This window comes from Hyla sarda, chromosome 1 (assembly GCF_029499605.1).
Source record: "Hyla sarda isolate aHylSar1 chromosome 1, aHylSar1.hap1, whole genome shotgun sequence".
NCBI classification, from domain to species: Eukaryota; Metazoa; Chordata; class Amphibia; order Anura; family Hylidae; genus Hyla; species Hyla sarda.
Window position 1 is genome coordinate 462,573,238 of NC_079189.1, and position 25,793 is coordinate 462,599,030.

The 25,793-nt window shown below is 41.4% G+C and overlaps 1 protein-coding gene across 3 annotated transcripts in view; it reads right to left on the reverse strand.

Moving 5' to 3' along the window:
- The window catches only part of LOC130284660 (vacuolar protein sorting-associated protein 33A), a 253,616-nt gene that overhangs the window by 195,175 nt on the left and 32,648 nt on the right, over positions 1-25,793 (reverse strand). For all 3 annotated transcript variants that reach the window (XM_056535248.1, XM_056535228.1, XM_056535237.1), the window contains exons 4-11: positions 24,713-24,837; positions 16,774-16,999; positions 16,350-16,547; positions 15,148-15,251; positions 11,923-11,983; positions 7,358-7,462; positions 2,924-2,950; positions 1,291-2,010 (exon numbers count right to left, since the gene is read on the reverse strand). In XM_056535248.1, the coding sequence (XP_056391223.1) occupies positions 1,291-2,010; positions 2,924-2,950; positions 7,358-7,462; positions 11,923-11,983; positions 15,148-15,251; positions 16,350-16,547; positions 16,774-16,999; positions 24,713-24,837 (1,566 nt within the window). The remainder of the gene's footprint in view (positions 1-1,290; positions 2,011-2,923; positions 2,951-7,357; positions 7,463-11,922; positions 11,984-15,147; positions 15,252-16,349; positions 16,548-16,773; positions 17,000-24,712; positions 24,838-25,793) is intronic.

Genomic DNA, 25,793 nt, shown 5'->3' on the forward strand with positions numbered 1-25,793 from the left:
ACTTTTAATAGGGGAGGGGTTAAATGATATTCATTAACTTTTTTTTTTCACTTTTTTTTTTGCAGTGTTATAGGTCCCATAGGGACCTATAACACTGCACACACTGATCTTTATCATTGGTTGAGGATTCTGCCACATGACTGCTCATGCCTGGATCTCAGGCACTGAGCAGTCATTCGGCGATCGGACAGCGAGGAGGCAGGTAGGGGCCCTCCCGCTGTCCTGTAAGCTGTTCGGGATGCCGCGATTTTGCCACGGCTATCCCGAACAGCCCACTGAGTTAACCGGCATGGTTTCACTTTCGCTTTTAGCCGCGCGGCTCAGCTCTGGGCGTGCGGCTAAAAGGGTTAATAGCGATCGGGGCTGCGCGCTATTAGCGGCGGGTCCCGGCTTCACTATGATGCCGGGCCCGCCGTGATATGATGCGAGGTTACCGTGTAACCCCGCGTTATATCACGGGAGCAGGACCAAGGACGTACAGGTACATCCTTGGTCCTTAAGGGGTTAAAGTGTCCCTGTTATTTATCAAAACTTTTGAAGTTTTCATGTCAAATGTTTCGAACGTTTGGACTCTGAGTGTTCAAGACCCACACTGATCTTTATGGGTGTGCACCACTCCCCAGCTTGCTGTGATTTCCGTCCAGTTGTACGAGATGGTCTCCACTGATCTATGGAACCTGTGTTCTGTAAATGGATGGAGATTGCATCTTTATTCTTAAGATCAGTGGGGGTCTGAACACTGATCATGCCAGGGCACTTCTATGCTTTATGCTCCAACTGTTCATAAACATGTTTTTGTAAGTGGATGCCCTTTACAAAATAAATTTTAAAAAAAAGTATACTTATGTATACAGGCTTGATGGAGGACAAATTAAATTCAATTGAAATATAAAAAAAAAAATCTAAAAGGTGATAGATGAAACATCTCCATCGCCATATTCAGATGGCAAGTCCAGTTTAAGTTCTCTGTTTAAAATTGTATTATATTCATTAAGGGCTATTTCTTTGTTCATAATCTCAATAGATTTGATTTGAATGGCACTTAAATATGATATATGGCACAAACATTATTACTGCATGTTTTTCATGGTCAATGTTTTAAACTTGCCCTTTATCAGCCTAAATTCTCTCCTTAAGCTTCTCAACTTACAATTTATATTCAGATTCTGCTTTCTGCATACTTTCAATATGTGAAAGTCTCTTATCTGTATCCTTTACTTGGGATCTTAGGCTAGAAATTATAGCATTTTGTATTGTACATTGGGCTTGCAACATTTCCAGCTCCTTTACCTTTATTTCTGCATCATGAAGCTTATTTAACGTATCCTCCATTTCTATTAAGTGTTGCTCCTCTGCAGTTTCCAGTTTAGATTTTAGTGTTTCAAGTTCTGATTCTCTCTTTTCAGAATATGCTTGAAGTTTCGACTTGAAAGCTTCTATTTCTTTCAGATGATCAGCTTGTTCAGCTTCTTGCCGAGATTTCAGAAGTTCTGTCTCTTTCTGATGTTCTAGCTTAAGGTTCTCAATGTGGGCTTTTAGTTCAATCAAAGCAGAAGTTTCTGTATTTGCACCTTTACTGAAGGAAACAGTCAGCTCTTCCATTGCTTGCTGATGTGAACTTATTGCAGAGTCTAGGTTTGATTTCCAAAGTTCTATTACTTCTGCATTCTCCTTATTGGCATGGCTGAGCTTTACTTTCAAGGTTTCATTCTCTTTGGATAGCTTTTCTACTGATGCTTTCACAGATCCTAATTCTCTCTCATAATCACCTTCAGTACTTTCAAGCTTACCTTTCAGAGACTGAATTTCTTGCTCGTGTTTCTTACTAAGTGTTGATATATTTTCCTGCAAAGAACTGACTTCTTGCAATAGTGAAAGTGATTCATCTACATCACTAGACTGTTTGCTAGATTCTACAAACTTCTGGCGCATTTCTGCAACTTCTTTCGTTTTCTGAGCCAAATCCTTCTCTAGTTCCATAATGCGAGATTTTTCAGAAACCGTTGCCACCTGTGATAATAAACCAATTTAGGAAAAGACAACAAAACAAAAAAAAACTATGAATTGCAGAAGGCACAGTCTTCCAAAGAAAAAGACAAACATTTGACACAATAGAAATGGCTACTAAGCAAATTAAATCCCCCCCCCCCCCCCCCCCCCCCAATAAGTCAAATGCTTTATTTAAAAAAGGTGTAAGTGAATATTATTATTCTTTTTTCTGGTTTGTCAAATATATGCAAAATATGAGCTTTTTAATACCAGCAATAACGAAAACAGTACTGAAAGCTTTTTTGAAAGTTTGTCCGGCCCTAGTTTACAGAACTAAAATCTAAAGAAGGAAAGCAAAGAACAGCTAAAAATTTCTACTCAATGCAATAAGTCTAACAACAGAACAGTACATTCTGACAAATTTGTCATAATCCATCGAAACAAATGTAATTTCAATGTTAATCACACCTATAAAGCATATTATTTCCATTATGTTAGACTACATCAAAACACAAGTTACAGTACATTATTCTAAACACGAGTCTAACCACCAGAAACAATGCACTAAAACTCAAGGGATAATTGCAATCCTGAGACTAAGCACATACGCTTTTTAAAGGCTTCTCCAAATAACAGCTTTCAAATCCTACATTTCTCCTCTAAAGCTAAATTTGATGTCTTAAAAACAATAGCTACTTGTAAAGCTCTCAATAATAGGTACGGTACATAACTTTATTAGCATACACACATCTAAGACCAGACACTTGCATGCATCATTAATAGTTCTGTCCTTGCAAAGAATGCAAGAGCTATGCCATTGACAGTTGTTAAAATATAAGTATTAGTGCAATCCCTACCACCGCAAGCAACGTTTGCAGTTCCAGCAAACAAAGACATCAACACAACCCCTTGTTCCTTGTAGAGAAATACTTACTTTTAAGGAATCTGGCCTTGTTTTGGCCTGTAAATAACAAGAAATGTCAGAGCTTTCTTCATCACCAGCACCAGAGGTACCATTTGAATACCCAGCAGTTTATGTTTCCAGATTTCATTAGAATCCTTTGGGTCACATAGGGGTACATTTATCATTGTCTTTAGAGCCTTTGTTTTGCTTATATTTGGTGCATGAAATGTTGCATGTGCGCCAAAGCATTTTTTGCGACTTTTCACTGTAAGCAAAAAGCTACAAGCGATCTTGCAAATCAATTTCATTTTTTAATTTGCAGTGGTAACGGACTTACCAAGTGTGAATGTCACACAAAAAGTTGCAAATCCCTCCAAAACACCACAACTCTACACCAGCCCAGACCTGGCTAACACAACTTTCAAATGCTGCCCTCTCAGGACAAGCCGTCTGGTCCTAAATAGTGGGTACTTCCTATATTAGGAGAAGCCAGCTCATCCAGGAGCTAAACTTGAAATCAGTTGTCATAGGCACTGTACTTTTATATTCCCCTGCCAGGAGCCGCAATTGGTCCGGACCGAACGACCAATCACTGCTCCTGGCGGGGAATATGAAATCACGGCACCTGCTCTCCACTCCCCGTCCTAGTACTGCAGAGCGGATGTTATGAATGCGGTGGTCTGTTTGACCACAGCCTCCATAGGGTGAGAGGGAGGGGGCTCTCTCTGCTATTTATCTGCACATTTTGTGGGGTGCTGACAGTAGCCATGGCAATCAGACATGTCATGGCTACAGAAGCCAAATCAGACTCTGCCTAAAGCAGTGTAACCCTGAAAGGCATAAGCATTATACAATGCAGTACATATCTGTACTGTACCATATAAGGCCCCTTTCACACTATAAAATTCATCCGTTAAAAGATCTGTTATAAACGTCCGTAAGAAAAGCTTTAAAAACGGATGTTAAACGTCCGTTACAAAATCCCATTCAAGTCTATGTAATTTTTTTGATTATCCGTTATGACCTGTTATAGCTGTCATGAATAACGGACGTTCGTTGTGATGGAAGAAAAAACGGCACATGCACTTATTTTTGTTCCGTCACAAGAAACAAGTAAATTAACAGCCACAATTTTTAACATTGAAGTCTATGGCAAATGGATGAGCCTTTATGTCATCCGTTTGCACCTGGTTTATAATATCCGTTATTACTTCTGAACATGCTCAGAAGGGGTGACATCAGCAGACTCCCACAGTGCTGAGGGACTTCTACTACTACTTCCATCATGGAGCAGACTTGTTTATGATGGGAGTAGTAATTTCCCAGCTGCAGGAGTCTGCTGGTGGCTGGGGAGGCAACATTAGTGTTTGTACAAAAACCCCATCATGGAACAGACTCCGTTCCATGATGGGGGTTGTAGTACAGGGGCTAAGGGATTGATCGCACTGGGTCACACTTCTGACACCCGATGTGATTAGAAGTTATTACACAGGGGGGCGGGCGGAATGCTACACTCCCCTGCGATGTACGATTAATTTGACTTTCATTTTTTAATTCCCCACCGGGAGCCCTGAATGGCCGGTACTGAGGAGCCATTCAGGGATCCCGGCGGGGTTTTCAAATTGAAGCGCTGCGGTGGGGAATATAATTATATATGTTCCCCCTGCAACTCATTTATATATGTTCCCCCTGCAGCACATTTATAAATGTTCCCCCTGCAGCGCATATATATGTTCACCCCGCAGCACTATCATAAGCCCCTGGCAGCGCTATGAATGAAAATTATTCTACAGCAGCGCATCTGGCCGGCGCGATGTGCTGCTGAAAGAATACTTGTCATTCATAGCGCTGCAGCGGCATCTGTATATAGATGCGCTGCAGGGGTCAAACATTTATCCATATGTCTGGCCCAACACAGCACTTCTATAATCATATGCTTTTGCAGTGATATGAATGAAAAGTATTCTACAGCAGCACATCTGGCCGGCGCGATGTGCTGTTGAAAGAATACTTTTCATTCATAGCTCTGCAAAGGCACATGATTATAGAAGCGCAGTGGGGGCCATACATATGGATATATGTCTGACCTCTGTAGCGCATCTATATACAGATGCCGCAGCAGCAATATGAATGACAAGTATTCTTTCAGCAGCACATCGCGCTGGCCAGATGCGCTGCTGTAGAATACTTTTCACTCATAGCACTGCCGGGGGTTATGATAGCGATGCGGGTGGAACATATATATGCGCTGCAGGTGAAACATATATGAATGCGCTGCGGGAGGAACATATATAGAAGAGCTGTGGGGGGCCAGATATTTCCCCCCCAGCGATTCTATATATCTTTTCCCACTTCAATTTGAAAACCCCGCTGGGAGCCCTGAATGGCTCCTCAGAATTTAAAAATGAAAATAAATACATCGAACATCACAGGGGAGTGGAGCATGCCGCCCACTCCCCTGTTTTGTAACTTCTAATCACATCAGGTCTCAGAAGTGAGACCAGGTGTGGTCAATCCCTCAGCCCATTTACTACAACCCCCATCATGGAACAGAGTCTGTTCCATGATGGGGGTTGTAGTACAAACACTAATGTAGCCTCCCCAGCCACCGGCAGACTCACGCAGCCGGGGAACTACTACTCCCATCATGGAAACAATTATGTTACATGATGGGAGTAGTAGTAGTCCCGGCTATGGGAGTCTGTAGGCAGAGGTGTTAAAAGGGCTGTACATGAGGGATAATATAACCGGTCTTAACTGATGAATATGCCCATTATTTTGATGGCCATTATACAGCCGTTAGCACCAGTTATTTCGTCCGTTACTATACATCAGTTTTTACACAGAAAACGGATGTTTAATAACGGATGAATGCTCATAGTGTGAAAGGAGCCTTATATGTGCATTACAAAAGGTGAAAAAAGAGAAAAACATTTTAAAAAGTTAAAACATTTAAAAAAAAAAAAGGTAAAAAATAAAAATGTTGCATGTAAGCAAAACGGAAGCAAAAATTATTTACTTCAAAACACACTTTCTAAAGACAACATTGATAAATATCCCCCAAAGAAATTTCAACAGCCCAAAATATAGGCCTTGCTCTGTATGAGTAACTCAGTGTAGAGTGTTGATACTGCACCTTCCATATACAGATAAGGTGTCATGCCCAAGTGACATGCTTGTTTACAGAATTTATAATCCACCTGAATGAAAGCCAGCAAAATAAAACTGACCTGTTTGTTCTTTGCCATCTGAAATAACCAACTAAATGCAGTAATAAAACTGAAGAAAATGATTTACTGATAAAGCCCCAATGGGAATCAAGAAGATATCACAAAAGTTACATCACTAACATTACTTCGTACACAATGAGCAGCAAGTAGATCTAGAAAGTGAATCTATCCATCATAATAAATACATTATAAAAGTTTAAGTTACTAATAATTAAACATATAGGCTGTATCCAACAATTTGGGGGAGAAAGTAAAACAGTCACAAGGGAAGGGTAGCAAGTGAAGAAACACTCAGAACCCATCCACATGATGGAATTTCTGAGCAGGAAAATTCTGTTTGGAAATTCCATTGCGGCAGCCTACTATTGTTTTCGATAGGATTCTGCTGCACAGTGCACACAGCAGAATTCTTGTAGAGGAAACTTTTGCCAAGAAAATTCAAATTCGGACTCTGCTGAAAGAATGATGTTCGTTCCTTCCAGAGAATTAGCTTGGAAATGCATTGCCTATATGGAGATGGCGCATTTTCGAGTGCTCATAGCGCCAACTTATTCGGCTGGTGCCTGCTGCCAAAGGAAGGTGCACCCAGAAAATGAATGGGCCCTCACAAGGATACATGTATACTAGAGTGTATACTCCCTCACCACTCCCATTCCCTTATTGTCATTATGTATGCAGAGCAAATATTAGATTGGCACTATACTATCCTTCACATTAAAGTCATCCTAAAAATAACGTATGGATTTTAGAGGGAGAAAAAGGTTTATATAAGTAAAAAAATAAATACTAATAATTTAATATTTGCAAAAATATATATATATATAAAAAATAAAGAATCTTAATTTTGAATTCTAAAATGTGAATTCTTTTAAAATTCAATACAATTTTGTTTGGGCTATAAAGCTATAATCTACAGAATAAATACATTTAATGATAAATTATTACACTTAGTTAATAGAACATAATGGGAGATTACATGTATGACATATGAAAGCCATTATAATATGTTTCTTGGTAAGGTGGAACATTTTTTTAGTAATAAAACTAGTGTTAACTATCCTGTGCTATGCGGAGACCCAAAAGAAAAGATACAGTTTGTCTTGCATTACATAGAAACTCTAAAAGACCAAAACCTAAACTGTTTCTTTTCACTCACAGTTTTTACTGTAGATGGACACAGCTAATAAAGTGTAGTGTACTAGTAGAGTTTCCATGAAATATTGAAAACCATTACCCTAGTATCTTCTAACTCTCTTTGAAGTTTGTCAGCTTTGGTCTTTTCAAAGAGCAGGCTCTGTTCAAGCTCCTTAATGCGGGCATGCTCCAGTTTGGTCTGCGTCTGTTAGTAAAAAGGGAGAGGAAGAGAACACAACAGTGCCACCATCACATGCCAGCACGAAAGGAAGGAGCCACATGCAGGCCGTGCTCCGGCATCATCGGACCATTGAAGAGCAAAGAAGATGCAGTGGGAAACATAACAGAAGAGAAGGGGATGACTAGATGATGCTTGGGTGATGGTATTGACAAGAAAGTGGGAAGAAATTGATGGTGAAAGACAAAAAAAGAAAGGTAATAAGTAGAAATGTAAGATAGGTGCATGCAGCAAGTAGAATTACGGTTTTCCAGAAAATAAATGCATTAGTGTAATTTAGAAAGGTAACATTTTTGCAAGGATTAAAACTTTCATTGCGACCTCTTAAAAGACATGTTTCCTCTGTTTTATTGTATTATTTTAAAAAGGGGAATTTAATAATAAAAATCGATCTTTAGCACTTGTTTAGAAGTTTTAAAGGGAACCCATCACCATAGCTTTCTTATCTTCTTCCAGAAAAATAAATATATCTTGGTCAAATGGCATGAGACCTTCTGCTGTAGACACATGCAGGACAGCAACTTTAGGCAATAAACCAGGGACTTCCTGTCTTACAGTCATGACCGTAAATGTTGGCACCCCTGACATTTTTCTAGAAAATGAAGTATTTCTCACAGAAAAGGATTGCAGTAACACATGTTTTGCTTTACACATGTTTATTCCCTTTGTGTGTATTGGAACTAAACCAAAAGAGGGAGGGAAAAAAAGATAATTGGACATAATGTCACACCAAACTCCAAAAATGGTCTGGACAAATTATTGCCACCCTTTCAAAATTGTGGAAAAATAAGTTTGTTTCAAGCATGTGATGCTCCTTTAAACTCACCTGTGGCAAGTAACAGGTGTGGGCAATATAAAAATCACACCGGAAAGCAGATAAAAAGCAAGTTCACTTAGTCTTTCCATTGTGTGTCTGTGTGTGCCACACTAAGCATGGACAACAGAAAGAGGAGAAGAGAACTGTCTGAGGACTTGAGAACCAAAATTGTGGAAAAATATCAACAATCTCAAGGTTACAAGTCCATCTACAGAGATCTAGATTTGCCTTTGCCTTTGATGGTGGATAAGCAGCCCCAAACAAGTTCCAAAGATATTCAAGCTGTCCTGCAGGCTCAGGGAGCATCAGTGTCAGCACAAACTATCCCTCGACATTTAAATGAAATGAAACGCTATGGCAGGAGGACCCCAATGCTGATACAGAGACATAAAAAAGCAAGTCTACATTTTGCCAAAATGAACTTGAGTAAGCCAAAATCCTTCTGGGAAAACGTCTTGTGGACAGATGAGACCAAGACAGAGCTTTTTGATAAAGCACATCATTCTACTGTTTATCGAAAATGGAATGAGACCTACAAAGAAAAGAACACAGTACCTACAGTGAAATATGGTGGAGGTTCAATTATGTTTTAGGGTAGTTTTGCTGCCTCTAAGGATTACCAACGGATTTTAGGTCGCACTGTACAGCCCAGTGTCAGAAAGCTGGGTTTGTGTCCGAGATCTTGGGTCTTCCAGCAGGACAATGGGAGAGGTTTATCAAAAACTGTCCAGAGGAAAACTTGCCCAGTTGCCCATAGTAACCAATCAGCTTGCTTCTTTCATTTTTAACAAGGCCTCTGCAAAATGAAAGAAGCAATCTGATTGGTTGCTATGGGCAACTGGGCAACTTTTCCTTTGCACAGGTTTTGATAAATCTCCCCCAATGACCCCAAACATACGTAAAAAAACAACCAGAAATGGATGGCAACAAAGAGCTGGAGAGTTCGTAAGTGGCCAGAAATGAGTCCAGAACTAAATCCCATTGAACACCTGTGGAGAGATCTTAAAATTGCTGTTGGGAAAAGGCATCCTTCTAATAAGAGAGAACTGGAGCAGTTTGCAAAGGAAGAGTGGTCCAACATTCCGGCTGAGAGGTGCAAGAAGCTTATTGATGGTTATAGGAAGCGACTGATTTTAGTTATTTTTTCCAAAGGGTGTGCAACCAAATATTAATTTAAGGGTACCAATAATTTTGTCCAGCCCATTTTTGGAGTTTGGTGTAACGTTATGTCCAATTTGCTTTTTTTCCTCCCTTTTTTGGTTTAGTCCCAATACACACAAAGGAAATAAACATGTATATAGCAAGACGTGTTACTGCAATCCTTCATTTTCTAGAAACATTTCAAGAGTGCCAACATTTACGGCCATGACTGTAGTTAAAGAATTTGTTTAGCATCTATTACAGTTACATTGGTTAGGCAGCTGCTTCCCATGTCTATGAAGGCAGAGCACTTACCGTATATACTCGAGTATAAGCAGAGTTTTTCAGCACGATTTTTTGTGCTGAAAACACCCCCCTCGGCTTATACTCGAGTGAACTCTCCGCCCTCAGTGGTCTTCAACCTGCGGACCTCCAGAGGTTTCAAAACTTGCTGGGAGTTGTAGTTTTGAAACCTCTGGAGGACGGCAGGTTGAAGACCACTGAGGGCGGATAGTTCACAAGAGGATGATGACAAGAGGATGATGACCAGGGATGATGAAGGGGGGTGGGGATGATGACAAGGGGATGATGAAGGGGGGGTGTGGGATGATGACAAGGGGATGATGACAAGGGGATGATGAAGGGGGGTGTGGGATGATGACAAGGGGATGATGACAAGGGGATGATGAAGGGGGGGTGGGAAGATGACAAGGGGATGATGACAAGGGGATGATGAAGGGGGGTGTGGGATGATGACAGGCGGTGATGATGAAGGGGGATGATGACAGGCAGTGATGATGAAGGGGGGATGATGACAGGGTGATGATGATGAGGGTGTTAATGACGAGGGTCTGGATGATGACAGGGGGGGATGATGTATTTCCCACCCTAGGCTTATACTCGAGTCAATAACTTTTCCTGGGATTTTGGGGTGAAATTAGGGGCCTCGGCTTATATTCGGGTCGGCTTATACTCAAGTATATACGGTAAGACAAATTACTTGCTCCTCAGAGAACCTTCTACTTGTATAATTGTTTTAAATGTAGTAGTGGACCTGGGAAGTTGTTTAGTTTTAAGCAAGTATACATTTTAGAATTTGAATTTATTTTTTTAAACTTGAAGAATGGTAATTCTAAAGTCTGGTTATTTAAAAGAAAATGTATCAAATAGGAGACTAAGGTTGTGTTTACTGGCGAAAGTACGGGGTGCGGTGAAACAGCTTGGTCTATTAAATTATGCAAAATAAATTATTGCTACATGGAATACATATTTTTATATTGATTTGAAATGTATGAATAGTTGAAAGAAAAAACTGGGCCCTTTTTAAAGCCTATCTATAACAGTAAATGTGCATCTTAAAAAATAACCTTTGGCAAGATGATAATTTTATTATAATTTATTAATTTTTTTTAAATATATACCGCACTAAGGGGAAAAGTTTTTACTCTTGTTAATATATGTGTACTACATTATTATTCTTTCCTAATTTTTAAATAAACTGAGGATTAAATATTTATCTTTAAACTTCCTCTAGCTTATATTCAAATACACAACACTATAAAAGTTTTTTGTAGTATAGTTTAGTATCTTAACAAGACCTCATAAAAGCAACATGCACCAATGAATTAAAGCTCAAGTTTTAAAAGCAGTTATTAGTGTGCTAGGTTATATATGTAAAATAGCCTTCCTGGATTTACTTGCTCTGACCAAAAAGTTTGATGAATATGTTCACAATTTATTCCTAGTCCTGTCCTCTTAGTTCACTTAACAACTGGATTGTGAGAACAATTAAACAAAGAGGAAAAAACATGATAAATGAGAATTTAACATGTAAAAAGAAAAATAATAATAATGTGAACTTAAAATGTTGAAATGTAACTTTATGGAATTAATAAATACAAGCAATAAATATGGTCAAACAGTTTTATAATAAAAACTGGCTAATTTAGCATTTAACAGTAAGGCTAAATTTTATCTGACTTTGGTTCACTAAATTAGCGTTTCTCAAATAAATCAAAAAAGAAAGGAAAATTGAAACATTTTCAGATTCAATGCTGTATTTATGTTTAGAAAACTGGAGATGACTTGAAAGCCAGCAAATATAAATTGAGGTTATCTGAAAATAACCACCTTTATTTCACCACCAGTTTTGCAAGCATCAAAAATTTTATAGAGTTGATTTCAGATTGTGAAAAAGCAACTGCAAGCAAAAGGCATTACCAACCAGTAAAGATGATGGAACTATTGGGTTTATATTTGGAAGGTCTGTGCTTGTCATACTGGGGAAACAGGTTTATTAACTATAGTGCTTTCTATGGCACAATTTACTTCACATACTCTTTATTCATGTCTCCCTATTGCAAAACTGTAAAATTAATGTAAATGAAAGAGGCACACAGAGCTCATGTTGTAAAAACATCTTGACCTTATATAACCCTAAAAGTATTAACAACGAAATTTATCTTTTTACCTCTAAATCTCCCTTGGTAATGGACTCTTCTTCAACACGGAATTGGAGATCTTCAACTTTCCTGGGAAAAATATACATTTGTGGATATGCAAAATAATGCAACATTAACTAGACAATTATACATTTAGCTTTAGACATTGATGGTGAAAAATGCAACTCAATCTAGGTTAATATTTAAAATGCCAATAAAATGACAGAATCCTTAGAATACATAGGTACCATCAACCTTTCCAGATCAATTATACATCATACATTACTTAAAGGGGTTATCCAGGAAAAAACATATTTTTTATATACCGTATATACTCGAGTATAAGCCGAGTTTTTCATGCTGAAAACACCCCCCCTCGGCTTATACTCGAGTGAACTCCCCCACCCGCAGTGGTCTTCAACCTGCGGACTTCCAGAGGTTTCAAAACTACAACTCCCAGCAAGCCAGGGCAGCCATCGGCTGTCCGGGCTTGCTGGGAGTTGTAGTTTTGAAACCTCCGGAGGTCCGCAGGTTGAAGACCACTGCGGCCTTCAACATCATCCAGCCCCCTCTCACCCCCCTTTAGTTCTGAGTACTCACCTCCGCTCGGCGCTGGTCCGGTGCTGCAGGGCTGTCCGGTGAGGAGGTCGTCCGGTGGGATAGTGGTTCCGGGCTGCTATCTTCACCGGGGAGGCCTCTTCTAAGCGCTTCGGGCCCGGCCTCAGAATAGTCACGTTGCCTTGACAACGACGCAGATGCGTCGTTGTCAAGGCAACGGCTCTATTCCGGGCCGGAAGCGCGGAGAAGAGGCGCCCCCGGTGAAGATAGCAGCCCGGACCACCTCCTCACCGGACCACCTCCTCACCGGACAGCCCTGCAGGACCGGACCAGCGCCGAGCGGAGGTGAGTACTCAGAACTAAAGGGGGTGAGAGGGGGCTGGATGATGTTGAAGGCCGCAGTGGTCTTCAACCTGCGGACCTCCGGAGGTTTCAAAACTACAACTCCCAGCAAGCCCGGACAGCCGATGGCTGCCCGGGCTTGCTGGGAGTTGTAGTTTTGAAACCTCTGGAGGTCCGCATGTTGAAGGCCGCAGTGGTCTTCAACCTGCGGACCTCCGGAGGTTTCAAAACTACAACTCCCAGCAAGCCCGGACAGCCGATGGCTGCCCGGGCTTGCTGGGAGTTGTAGTTTTGAAACCTCTGGAGGTCCGCAGGTTGAAGACCACTGAGGGCGAATGATGAGAAGAGGATGATGAAGGGGGGGTGTGGGGATGATGAAGGGGGGTGGGGATGATGACAAGGGGATGATGAAGGGGGGGTGTGGGATGATTACAAGGGGATGATGAAGGGGGGATGTGTGGGATGATAAGGGGATGATGAAGGGGGGATGTGTGGGATGATAAGGGGATGATGAAGGGGGGATGTGTGGGATGATGACAAGGGGATGATGAAGGGGGGATGTGTGGGATGATGACAAGGGGATGATGAAGGGGGGATGTGTGGGATGATGACAAGGGGATGATGAAGGGGGGGATGTGTGGGATGATAAGGGGATGATGAAGGGGGGATGTGTGGGATGATGACAAGGGGATGATGATGAGGATGTTAATGACGGGTCTGGATGATGACAGGGGGGGATGAGGTATTTCCCACCCTAGGCTTATACTCGAGTCAATAACTTTTCCTGGGATTTTGGGTTGAAATTAGGGGTCTCGGCTTATACTCGGGTCGGCTTATACTCGAGTATATACGGTACATCAATTGGCTCCAGAAAGTTAAACAGATTTGTAAAATTACTTCTATTAAAAAATCTTAATCCTTTCAGTACTTATGAGTTGATGAAGTTGAGCTGTTCTTTTCTGTCTAAGTGCTCTTTGATGACACCTGTCTCGGGAACTGTCCAGAGTAGAAGCAAATACCCATAGCAAATCTCTTCTACTCTGTGCAGTTCCCGAGACAAGCAGAGATGTCAGCAAAGAGCACTGTTGCCAGACAGATAAGAACAACTCAACTTCAGCAGCTGATAATTATTGGAAGGATTAAGATTTTTTAATAGAAGTAATTTACAAATCTGTTTAACTTTCTGGATCCAGTTGATATATAAAACTAAGTTTTTTCCTGGAATACCCTTTTAACTTAATTTTCCTCTCAATGCAATTTGTCCCTAGATAAATACTGTGGACGATGTCCTTTAAAGCAGGTTTTAGCCAAGCTGAAGGCCAACATTTTCAGTCTCTCTATGCAGAAAACTCCCCATCCCATGTATCAAGCTCTAAGCCAACTCATTTTCAGCTCTCCCATAAACTTTTTACAATGTAAGGTCACACAACTAAATGTTTAGGAAATATTTAGGAAAAGGTCTTAGAAAGGGATATAAATTATATATATTATAAAAACTGATTAGGACATAAAGGAGCCCACTGATAATGTAAGAAATTACCAAGATAAAGCAGTTAGCGCTGCTAAAATCTAATCAACTAGCCCAGAGTGGTAAAACAGCACAGACTCAGGTAGAGTAAAGGCACAAATCCTTGTGGTGCTAAAATCCCAGAGAAGGCAACAGCAATCAGAAATCCAAGCAAGAGGTAATTGGGAGACACTCACCTAAGGTTTGTGTAGAAGTTAACACTTTATTTTTAATGTATAAACATTAGATAGCAGCAAAAATGTCAACAAACACAGAAGCGAGGTAACAGCTGTTTCACGCATACCATGGTGCTTCATCAGACTTTGAGTGACCACCTCAACTCTCTGTGTTTGTTCTTGTCCCCATTGCACCCCACAGAATATGAGGTTTGTACACCAAAAATAAAGTGTTAACTTCTACACAAACCTTCGGTGAGTGCCTTCCTATTATCTCTTGCGTGGATACTTATGATGATGAATGAAACCACAGAATCTCTAGTCAGTTATAAGTGCTGAAGTCATTACATATTACTGTGAGAAACAGCTAGTCTCAGCAAAAGACCAACACTGTACACAACTTATCTGTACAATGTTAAAAAAAAAAATTTGTTATAAATAAACAATTTTCTATTATATCATCAGCATAAATTATGGGGATTGCTGCTCTTCCCCCCCCCCCCCCAAGAAAATTACAGTTTTTCTTGTCTTTTTGTTTTCTCCTCAGAGCATAAGGTGTCACATTTTGTCAAGTAATACACAAGCAATATATTATGAAATGTGTAAAAAAGTTTTACATTTTGAAATTTTAGGCAAACTTTAAAAGCAAACTAGCGCTACTTAAATTATACCTCTTCTCTTCTTCAAGCTGGTTAAGCAGTTCTACTTTTTCTCGGTCTGCAGCTTCTACCATAGCACGTAACTGATCCATTTTAGCCTCCATTTCCATTACATACTGTAGAAAAATATACACTATTACATTAGTGGCAAGTAATGGAGAAATAAAAGGTTATTAAGGCATTAAACATAGCTTGCTCCAGAAGATGGTCTCAAAAATTTTACCAATGCACCATTCATATCATATTTTGTCCCTACATTTAGTGGTTATATCAAGAAAGCTATGAACATGCACGCTAGACAAGTCCATAAGATCCACTGTCAAAGATACTGACCTCAAAAGATAAATATGAAAATTCAAGGTCCAAAGTGGTCACTCTGCCTTCATGTTCACAGTCAACCGAGCTTCCCAAGGCAATGAAGCTCTCCTCTCACCCTCTTAAAGGGGTTATCCAGGAAAAAACTTTTTTATATATCAACTGGCTCCATAAAGTTAAAAAGATTTGTAAATTACTTCTATTAAAAAATCTTAATCCTTTCAGTACTTATGAGCTTCTGAAATTGAGTTGTTCTTTTCTGTCTAAGTGCTCTCTGATGACACGTGTCTCGGGAGCCGCCCAGTTTAGAAGCAAATCCCCATAGCAAATCTCTTCTACTCTGTGCAGTTCCCGAGACAAGCATAGATGTCAGCAGAGAGCACTGTCGCCAGACAGAAAACAATAACTCAACTTTAGCAGTTGATAATTATTTGAAGGATTAAGATTTTTTAATAGAAGTAATTTACAAATCTGTTTAACTTTCTGGAGCCAGTTGATATAAAAAAAAAATTAAAAAAAAAGTTTTTCCCTGGAATACCCCTTTAAACTAGGGTTGTGAAATTCCTATCGCCTGACGCCCGGGACATGCAGTTCCCAGCACCGGGCAGGTCAATTTTTGGGAAAGCATGGCCGAACCTGAAAGCCCCCGACAAGCACAGCAGCGCTCAAAAGGGGTGTAGGGAGCAGGCTCCTTGATTAAACCCTGCCCTGGCATCACAACCAGAAGGGGTTAATACCGTCTGCCCCTTTGGCCATAACATCTTCCCTGCATCTACCCTGCACCTCACACCCCGACACCATAATGTAATGTCAGGAAAGAGTTCCAAATACCAGTATTGAGGCAAGTGGCACCTCAGTTATAAACATACCAAGAACTTTGTGCCCAGAGACTGTCATACCTGGTCATGTCCATCTCGTATCACAGCTAGCTCCTGCTCCACTTCTCCAACTTGACTTGTAGCTTTTGCAACTTCGGCCCTTTCCATGTCTCTTTCAGCCAGAAGCTGCTCTATATGTTGCTGCTTCTCTTTCAGAGCTTCCTGGAGAGCTGTGGTACCAGAAATTTTTCTTGCATATCTTGAGGAGGTTTCTGTTAACTGTATATTGTACATAAAGTAATGTTAGGAGAAGCAGTTCACACTAAGTAAAAGTTAAGCAAAAAATAAATAAATAAATCAATAAAGGACAACAAATGCTTTATAATGAATGTTCATTTTGGTCACAGAATGTGATATTTTCTGAACATATTATGAACACTAACAGGATGTTTTACAATTATCACGTGTACTACAATTGAGTTTACATATTTCTTCCACCACTTACCAGCCCAGTGCGACTTGGTTTGTTGCTCACAGACGATGAAATTGAGCTCATAGAGCTAATAGAAGATGCACTTGGGCTGCGTTTTAGAGATGCTGGTGTTGCAGGTGTCGCAGGAACTTTTCTTACGGTGGTTTTAGCTTTAGCTGGGGTAGTTGATGGAAAACCAATCCTTGTAACTTTATGTACAGGTGCAAACAAGCCATATTTCGGCTGACACTGAAAATACCTAAAGAAGAGAAAACATGACAAAGTAATTTACTTCTCACGTTCTCCCAAAAGATCAGGAATGTGTGCAATCAATGAAAATAAAAATGGAGTACACAAACTTTTGTACAATTGGCAGAATAATAATCACTCTGCTTAAGCTTTATAATAAAGATCTTTGGCAGCGTTCACCACTTTTGTCTGTTAAGTGTATAACGTGGAATAGCTCCCGACCAATACATTTAAGTGAAGTAGGGATGTCCGGATACAGATACTGGACAATTGCACGGCAGGTATCACAGAGGTGCCCTGTGCTATGCAGCGTGCGAATTATGAAGCGAGCTTCATAGCAGGACCTGTGGCTAATGCCGAGCATCACCGATCGCAGTGTTGTCCGGCATTAATCCTTTAGATGCTACAATCAAAGTATATTGCGGTGTCTAAAAGTCCGTAAAATAAACTGTCGGTAGCTCAGGGATGCTGATTGGGATCACCAAGGTGAAATCGTGATGTCCCGATCAGCTGAGAGGATGGCCAGAGGTCCCTTCTGTACTCCATGCCATCCGATAGTTGCTCCTATACTGCAGCCAGCCATTGCAGGCAGTAGTAAAGGGCCACGGATAACACTGATAAATGCTATGCTATGGCATAGCATTGATTAGTGTATGCAATCTACAGATTGCATGTAATAGCCTCCTTTGGGGACTAAAAAAATTGTGAAAAAAATTTGTCAATTTTTTTTTACAATAAATGTGAATTAACTCCTTCCCTAATAAAAGTCTGAATCACCCCTTTTTCAAAAAGTTTAATAAAACAATATATAAGTATACATATGCATACATACACACACAAAACCAAAGGGGCAGACAGAGGCCACCAGAGACTGCCCGAGGAATTGTGGCTCAGGCAGTATTAAGGTGATGACAGGTTCCCATCAATGCATCCTAACTGTATGGCCTGCTTTAGTAGACTTTGCCATTGTAAGTTCAAACTTTTATGTTATCCCATGTACACAAATGCAGACTTTGTGGTTATCAGAAGGTCATCACATTTCAGCTTCTGAGATTCTTAGGGGCAACATAGTCATGCTGATTTTGCCAGATCGAATGCTCTGGGTAATAAAAGGTGGCTACCTAACCAGCCTGACTCAAAAAAAAGAGGAAGTGGTCAGTCCTATCTCAGCTGACTTCCTGTGAACTACAGAATGACAATTTTTTTTCAATCAGATCTCCTCTACTGCTCACAGAGCCCTACTCACTTAGCGCTCTCTATACTGCTGCTGTACTCTATATAGGATGAGGATATAAAGTAGTTTCACATTTCTCCTGAGGATGTGTTCACATTTTGCATTTTTGCTAGGTTTTGGTTATCATTTTTTCTTTTTTTCTGAAATAACAGGAAAAATGGGCTTTTTTACCACACTCAATTTTAACCAAGATTTTGGAAAATCACAACAAAACATAGTAAAAATGCTAACAAATGTAAAAAAAATAATGTAAAATGTAAAAAAAATAAAAAAAACACATGTGAACATAGCGTGTAGACTTTATATCTTCATAAAATACCTCAGCTGTGATTATAGGTCAAATCCCTTTCCCCTTATGGCAATATTTCTTTAAAAAACATACTTTGCATAAGTAACGGATTAAAACTGCATATAATGTTGTCATACTTATTGTAGGCCCAAAAAAATTAATCACTATGTTTAACCCCTTAAAGGGGTACTCTGCCCCTAGACATCTTATCCCCCTATTCAAAGGATAGGGGATAAGATGTCAGATCGCCGGGGTCCCGCTGCTGGGGACCCCGGGGATCGCCGCTGCAGCACCCCGCCATCATTACTGCACAGAGCGAGTGACGTCATGGCTCCGCCCCTCCGCCCGTCCCCTTAATGTAAGTCTATGGCACGCCCCCCTCCCATAGACTTGTATTGACGGGGGCGGGCCGTGACGTCACGAGGGTCGGAGCCATGACGTAACGATGCTCCGGCCCCTGAATTGCCCGTCATTACGTCCAGAGCGATCTCGCTCTGCCCAGTAATGATAGCGGGGTGCCGCAGCAGTGATCCCCGGGGTCCCCAGCAGCGGGACCCCGGCGATCTGACATCTTATCCCCTATCCTTTGGATAGGGGATAAAATGTCTAGGGGCGGAGTACCCCTTTAAGGACTCAGCCCATTTGGGCCTCCTCGCCTTCAAAAAAATCTCTTATATTTTCATCCACAGACTAGTATGACAGCTTGTTTTTTGCGTGGCCAGTTGTCCGTTGTAATGCCATCACTCACTTTACCATAAAATGTATGGCACAACCAAAAAAATACTATTTGTGTGGGGAAATAAAAAATCCTAATAGGGGACTATTTATAGCAATCATTCGATTGCTAATACTGTTCAGTGCTATGCATAGGGCATAACAAGAGCTTGCTCTTCTGAGTGTTGCTGTGTAAGAGGGGGCGTGAAAGAGGAGTTACAAAAACTGTGATTATCTGTTGTGCGGAGTGAATCTGTGGAGTGGGTGCGACTGCCTATAGTCTACATTCATATTTTGGGTAAGTTTTTCTCTTTTGCACATAGTGGGATAACTGTTAGAGTTTAAACACCCTTTTTCATTTTTTTTTTTTTTTTCTCTGTTCCACCTCTAGGGGGAGGAGGAGTAGATTGGGCACAGGTGTATAAATCTTAGCTTGGGACTCTTATTGAGAGCTTGCTCTTCTGAGTGTTGCTGTGTAAGAGGGGGCGTGAAAGAGGAGTTACAAAAACAGGAGTTTGAAAGCAGGAGGTTGAGATCGCTGTGAGTGTTAATTTCTGAACCCACAAGGTCTACAAAAAATTTTAAGTGTCATTTTGACTGTCTGTTTTTTCCTATACATTTGTGAAATCCCCATAACTAGATGGCCTCCATGTTGGAAAATGCAGTCCAATGTACATCCTGTTCAATGTATGCAATCCTTGAACAACAGTTTGAGGGTGCATATTGTTGTGCGAGATGTGTGCTAGTTGTCCGTTTGGAAGCCCAGATCCTGGATCTAGAGGGGCGACTGGCAACAATGAGAAGCATTAACAACATGGAGAGGAGTCTCGTGCTCACTGAGCAGGCACTCTCGGGAATAGAGGTGGGGGAGGACAGTGGGACGGAGTTGCAGGACAGTCAGGCAGTTAGCTGGGTTACAGTTAGAAAGAGGGGTAGGGGAAAAAGTGTCAGGGAGGCTAGTCCTGAACTGGCACACCCCAACAAGTTTGCCCGCTTGGCAGATGAGGGGGATGCCATTCCAGAGCTAGCAGAACTGCAGCAGGATACCGCCTCTGACCGCCAGGGGGGTGTCTGCTCCAGTAAGGAGGGAGGGAGGAGTACAGGGCAGGCCAGACAGGTACTAGTGGTGGGGGACTCAATTATTAGGGGGACAGACAGGGCAATCTGTCACAAAGACCGGGATCGCCGAACAGTGTGTTGTCTGCCTGGCGCACGAGTTCGGCACATCGCGGATCGGGTTGACAGGTTGCTGGGCGGGGCTGGAGAGGACCCAGCAGTCATGGTACATATTGGCACCAATGACAAAGTAAGAGGTAGGTGGAGTGTCCTTAAAAATGATTTCAGGGACTTAGGCCGCAAGCTTAAGGCAAGGACCTCCAAGGTAGTATTTTCTGAAATACTACCAGTACCACGAGCCACACCAGAGAGGCAGCGGGAGATCAGGGAGGTAAACAAGTGGCTCAGAAGCTGGTGTAGGAAGGAAGGGTTTGGGTTCATGGAGAACTGGGCTGACTTCGCTGTCGGTTACCGGCTCTACCGTAGGGACGGGCTGCACCTCAATGGGGAGGGTGCAGCTTTGCTTGGGGAGAAGATGGCTAGAAGGGTGGAGGAGTGTTTAAACTAGGGACTTGGGGGGAGGGAACCTACAGCAAAGAGGGGGAAGATAGTGTAGATAGAGAGGTGGGAATTATAAATGTACCTGGGGGTGGACCGGAGGGAGGGGTTAGAATAGTTAATAGGAATAGGCTTCATAGGAAAATAAAACTTACACCCTTGAATCCCATTAACCCCAATAACATAAAGGATGGAAATGTAAAGTGTATGTTCACAAATGCCAGAAGCCTAGCAAATAAAATGGGGGAGCTTGAGGCCTTGATACTGGAGGAACATATTGATATAGTTGGGGTCACTGAGACATGGCTGGACTCCTCGCATGACTGGGCTGTCAATCTGCAGGGGTTTACATTGTTTCGCAAGGATAGAATGAACAGAAAAGGTGGTGGAGTCTGTCTGTATGTAAGAAGTGGTATGAAAGTCAGTGTGAACGATGCCATAGTGTGTGATGATTTTGAGGAGGTGGAATCACTGTGGGTAGAATTACAAAAGGAGGGAAATACTGAAAAAATAATATTTGGGGTAATCTACAGACCCCCTAATATCACTGAAGAGATAGATGTTCGGCTTCATAAACAAATAGAGAGGGCCACCCGGGCAGGTACAGTGGTAATAATGGGAGATTTTAACTATCCAGATATAGATTGGGGTCCGGGGTTGGCTAAAACTACAAAGGGGCGACAATTCCTAAATTTATTGCAGGATAATTTTATGGGCCAGTTTGTGGAGGACCCAACAAGAAGTGATGCCTTGTTGGATCTGATCATTTCCAACAACGCAGAGCTGATTGGTAATGTAACTGTGCGGGAAAACCTTGGTAATAGCGACCACAATATAGTTACTTTTGACTTAAAATGTAGAAAACAAAGACAGGCGGGGAAGGCAAAAACATATAACTTTAAAAAGGCAAACTTCCCTGGGCTGAGGGCTGCACTACAGGACATAGACTGGGGGGAAGTGTTCTCAAATACTGATACAGAAGGTAAATGGGACATCTTTAAATCAACTCTAAATAACTATACAGCTAAATATATACCAAAGGGGAACAAATATAAACGATTAAAATTAAATCCTACATGGCTGACACATGATGTTAAAAGAGCAATAAACAACAAAAAAATTGCCTTCAAAAAATACAAATCTGATGGGTCAGCGATAACATTTAAACAGTACAAAGAGCTTAATAAAATCTGTAAAAATGTAATAAAAACAGCAAAAATTCAAAATGAGAGACAGGTGGCCAAAGAAAGCAAAACTAATCCTAAATATTTTTTTAGATATATAAATGCAAAAAAAAAAAGGACAGAGCATGTAGGACCCCTTAATAATGATAATGGGGAGGTTGTCACAGGCGATCAAGAGAAGGCGGAGCTACTGAATGGGTTCTTTAGTTCTGTATATACTAGGGAAAAAGGAGCTGACATTGTCCAGGTCAGTGCTGGTAACACATCATGTAATGTACTGAACTGGCTTAATGTAGAGATGGTACAAGGTAAGTTAAGTGATATAAATGTAAGCAAATCCCCAGGGCCGGATGGACTACACCCAAGAGTTCTTAGAGAGGTAAGTTCAGTAATATCTGTACCCCTGTTCATGATATTTAGAGATTCTATGGTGTCTGGTATTGTGCCAAGGGACTGGCGCAAGGCGAATGTGGTGCCAATCTTCAAGAAGGGCTCTAGGTCTTCCCCAGGAAACTATAGACCGGTAAGTTTAACGTGCATTGTGGGTAAATTGTTTGAAGGACTTATAAGGGATTACATACAGGAATACATAGGGGATAATTGTATTATAAGTGATAGCCAGCATGGGTTTACTAAGGATAGAAGTTGTCAAACCAATCTAATTTGCTTTTATGAAGAGGTGAGTAGAAGCCTTGACAGAGGAATGGCTGTGGATATAGTGTTTCTGGATTTTGCCAAAGCATTTGATACTGTCCCTCACAGACGTTTGACAGGTAAGTTAAGGTCCTTGGGCTTGGAAACTTTAGTTTGTAACTGGATTGAACACTGGCTCATGGATCGTACCCAGAGAGTGGTGGTCAATGATTCGTACTCTGATTGGTCCCCGGTAATTAGTGGTGTACCCCAAGGTTCAGTACTGGGCCCGCTGTTGTTTAATTTATTTATCAATGATATAGAGGATGGTATTAACAGCTCTGTTTCTATCTTTGCAGATGACACCAAGCTTTGTAGCACGGTACAGTCTATAGAGGATGTGCATAAGTTACAGGATGACTTGGATAGACTAAGTGTCTGGGCATCCACTTGGCAAATGAGGTTCAATGTGGATAAATGTAAAGTTATGCATATGGGTACTAATAACCTGCATGCATCGTATGTCTTAGGGGGGATTAAACTGGCAGAGTCACTGGTAGAGAAGGATCTGGGTGTACTTGTAGATCACAGACTACAGAATAGCATGCAATGTCAGGCTGCTGCTTCCAAAGCCGGCAGGATATTGTCATGTATAAAAAGAGGCATGGACTCAAGGGACAGGGACATAATACTCCCCCTTTATAAAGCATTGGTACGGCCTCACCTGGAATATGCTGTTCAGTTTTGGGCACCTGTCCATAAAAGGGACACTGCGGAGTTGGAAAGGGTGCAGAGACGCGCGACTAAACTAATATGGGGCATGGAACATCTTAGCTATGAGGAGCGATTAAAGGAGTTACAATTGTTTAGTCTTGAGAAGAGACGTTTAAGGGGGGATATGATAAACGTATATAAGTATATTAATGGCCCATACAAAAAATATGGAGAAAAACTGTTCCAGGTTAAACCCCCCCAAAGGACGAGGGGACACTCCCTCCGTCTGGAGAAGAAAAAGTTTAGTCTCAAGGGGCGACACGCCTTCTTTACCGTGAGGACTGTGAATTTATGGAACGGTCTACCTCAGGAACTGGTCACAGTAGGAACAATTAACAGCTTTAAAACAGGATTAGATACATTTATGGAACAAAATAACATTAATGCTTATGAAGAAATATAAAATCCCATCCCTTCCCCAATATCGCGCCACACCCCTACCCCTTAATTCCCTGGTTGAACTTGATGGACATATGTCTTTTTTCGACCGTACTAACTATGTAACTATGTAACTATGTAACTATGTAACATTGACCAGTGTTAATGGTCATCTTCTGCTCTGGTCTGCTCGATCTCAGACCAGAGCAGAAGACCCCTGGAAGGCAGCGGAGGCAGGTGAGGGGACCTCAGTCTGCCGTTCTGGACGATCAGATCGCTGCGGCAGCACTGCCGCAGATGCCGTGATCTGTATTGATCACGGCATCTGAGGGGTTAATGGCGGACATCTGCGCGATCACGGATGTCGGCCATTACAGCAGCTCCGATGCTCGCGGTTATGTATAGGACATAAATGTGCGTTAAAGGAGACATCCAGTGGTGAAAAACGTATCGCCTATCCTAAGGATAGGTGATAAGTTTCAGATTGCGAGGGTTCAGACTGCTCTGTTGACCACCGCACGAAGCGGCGGCAGACACGCCCCTCAATACAACTCTATGGCAGAGCCGGAGCACTGCCTTCCGCAATCTCTGGCTCTGCCATAGAGTTGTATTGAGGGGGGCGTGTCGGCCCCTGCTTCGTGAGGTGGTCAACACGTGCTATCTGGCCAGCGAGCCGGGGCACCGTACAGAAGATCGCGGGGGGGCCCAGCGGTCGGACCCTGCGCGATCTTAAACTCCTCCCCTATCCTTAGTATAAGGGATACGTTTTTCACCACTGGACTACCCCTTTAAGTACCACCTCACCAGGAAATACATTTACGCCCTGTGTCGTTAAGGGGTTAAGATATGCATTAAAAAAAAAACCTAAATAATACAGTAAATAAATAGCAATCCTAAACTTGCCTTGTGCCAGCCACCGCTCCATCGTTTTTTCCTAAAGGCTCATCTAGCTCCACGCCACACCATTCTCCTTTGGCAAAATCTGTCTCCCCCATAAACCGTATAACTCCAGCTTTTGAACCGCTTACCTGAAAATTAAGCATAAGAACAAACAACTAGATGAAACACACAGTGATATCAATGATAAACAACTAAATAAGTCCAGTAGATCAAAAAGATTTAGGCTACGTTCACACCATGGAATCTCCAGATGGAATTTCCGCCAGAGATCCCGTTGACAACGCTAGGACCGCGCACACTGCATTGCCATCCCTACAGACGGCAATGCATATCTGAGCAGATCTTTCTGTGGATCTGCTTAGAAATGCATTGCAGTCTATGGGGAGGGCAATGCAGTCAGAAAGTCCCTCTGGAGAATCTGCAGTGTGAACACAGCCTTAGGCTAAGATTTATCAATCTGCCTGAAACAAAAACTGTCTGGTTTTGCCAATAGCAACCAATTACAGGTCAGCTTTCATATCAATGAGCTCTGGCAAAAAGAAAGCTGGGATGAAATTGGTTACAACTGGCAAAACTAGGCAGTTTTGGTTTCAGGCAGATTGATAAATCTGGGCCTTACTGTAACATCAAAATAGCAAATGTGCATAATACAGACCTTTTAGCCACCAGTTGTAAATCCTAATTCTTCAACTTGTTAAGTAGAATGTGTGATTTATTTCATATGTCTTGAACAAAAATGGATGCTTTATGGTGCTGAAATTTTGCCCCTACCCTACTGACTGGAATGTATGTACATGACAGATTTAATTATTGGTTAAAAGAAGACCCCTGGTTTCTCTATTTTAGTGAATTCTTTTTCCTAATTCCTATGAATAAAACAATCCTGGATCATCTTTTCTTATAGCTCAGTTTTGTGCCATTCCAGTTATTTTTACTAGAAATGTATGACTAAATAGCCAATTGGGTGTTACTAGCTGGGACTGACAACCCAATCTGATACCACCCAGTTAGCTATTTAACCATATATTTTGTAGAAACAGAAATGGCACAACCTACAGCTATAATAAAATATATATTCCACATT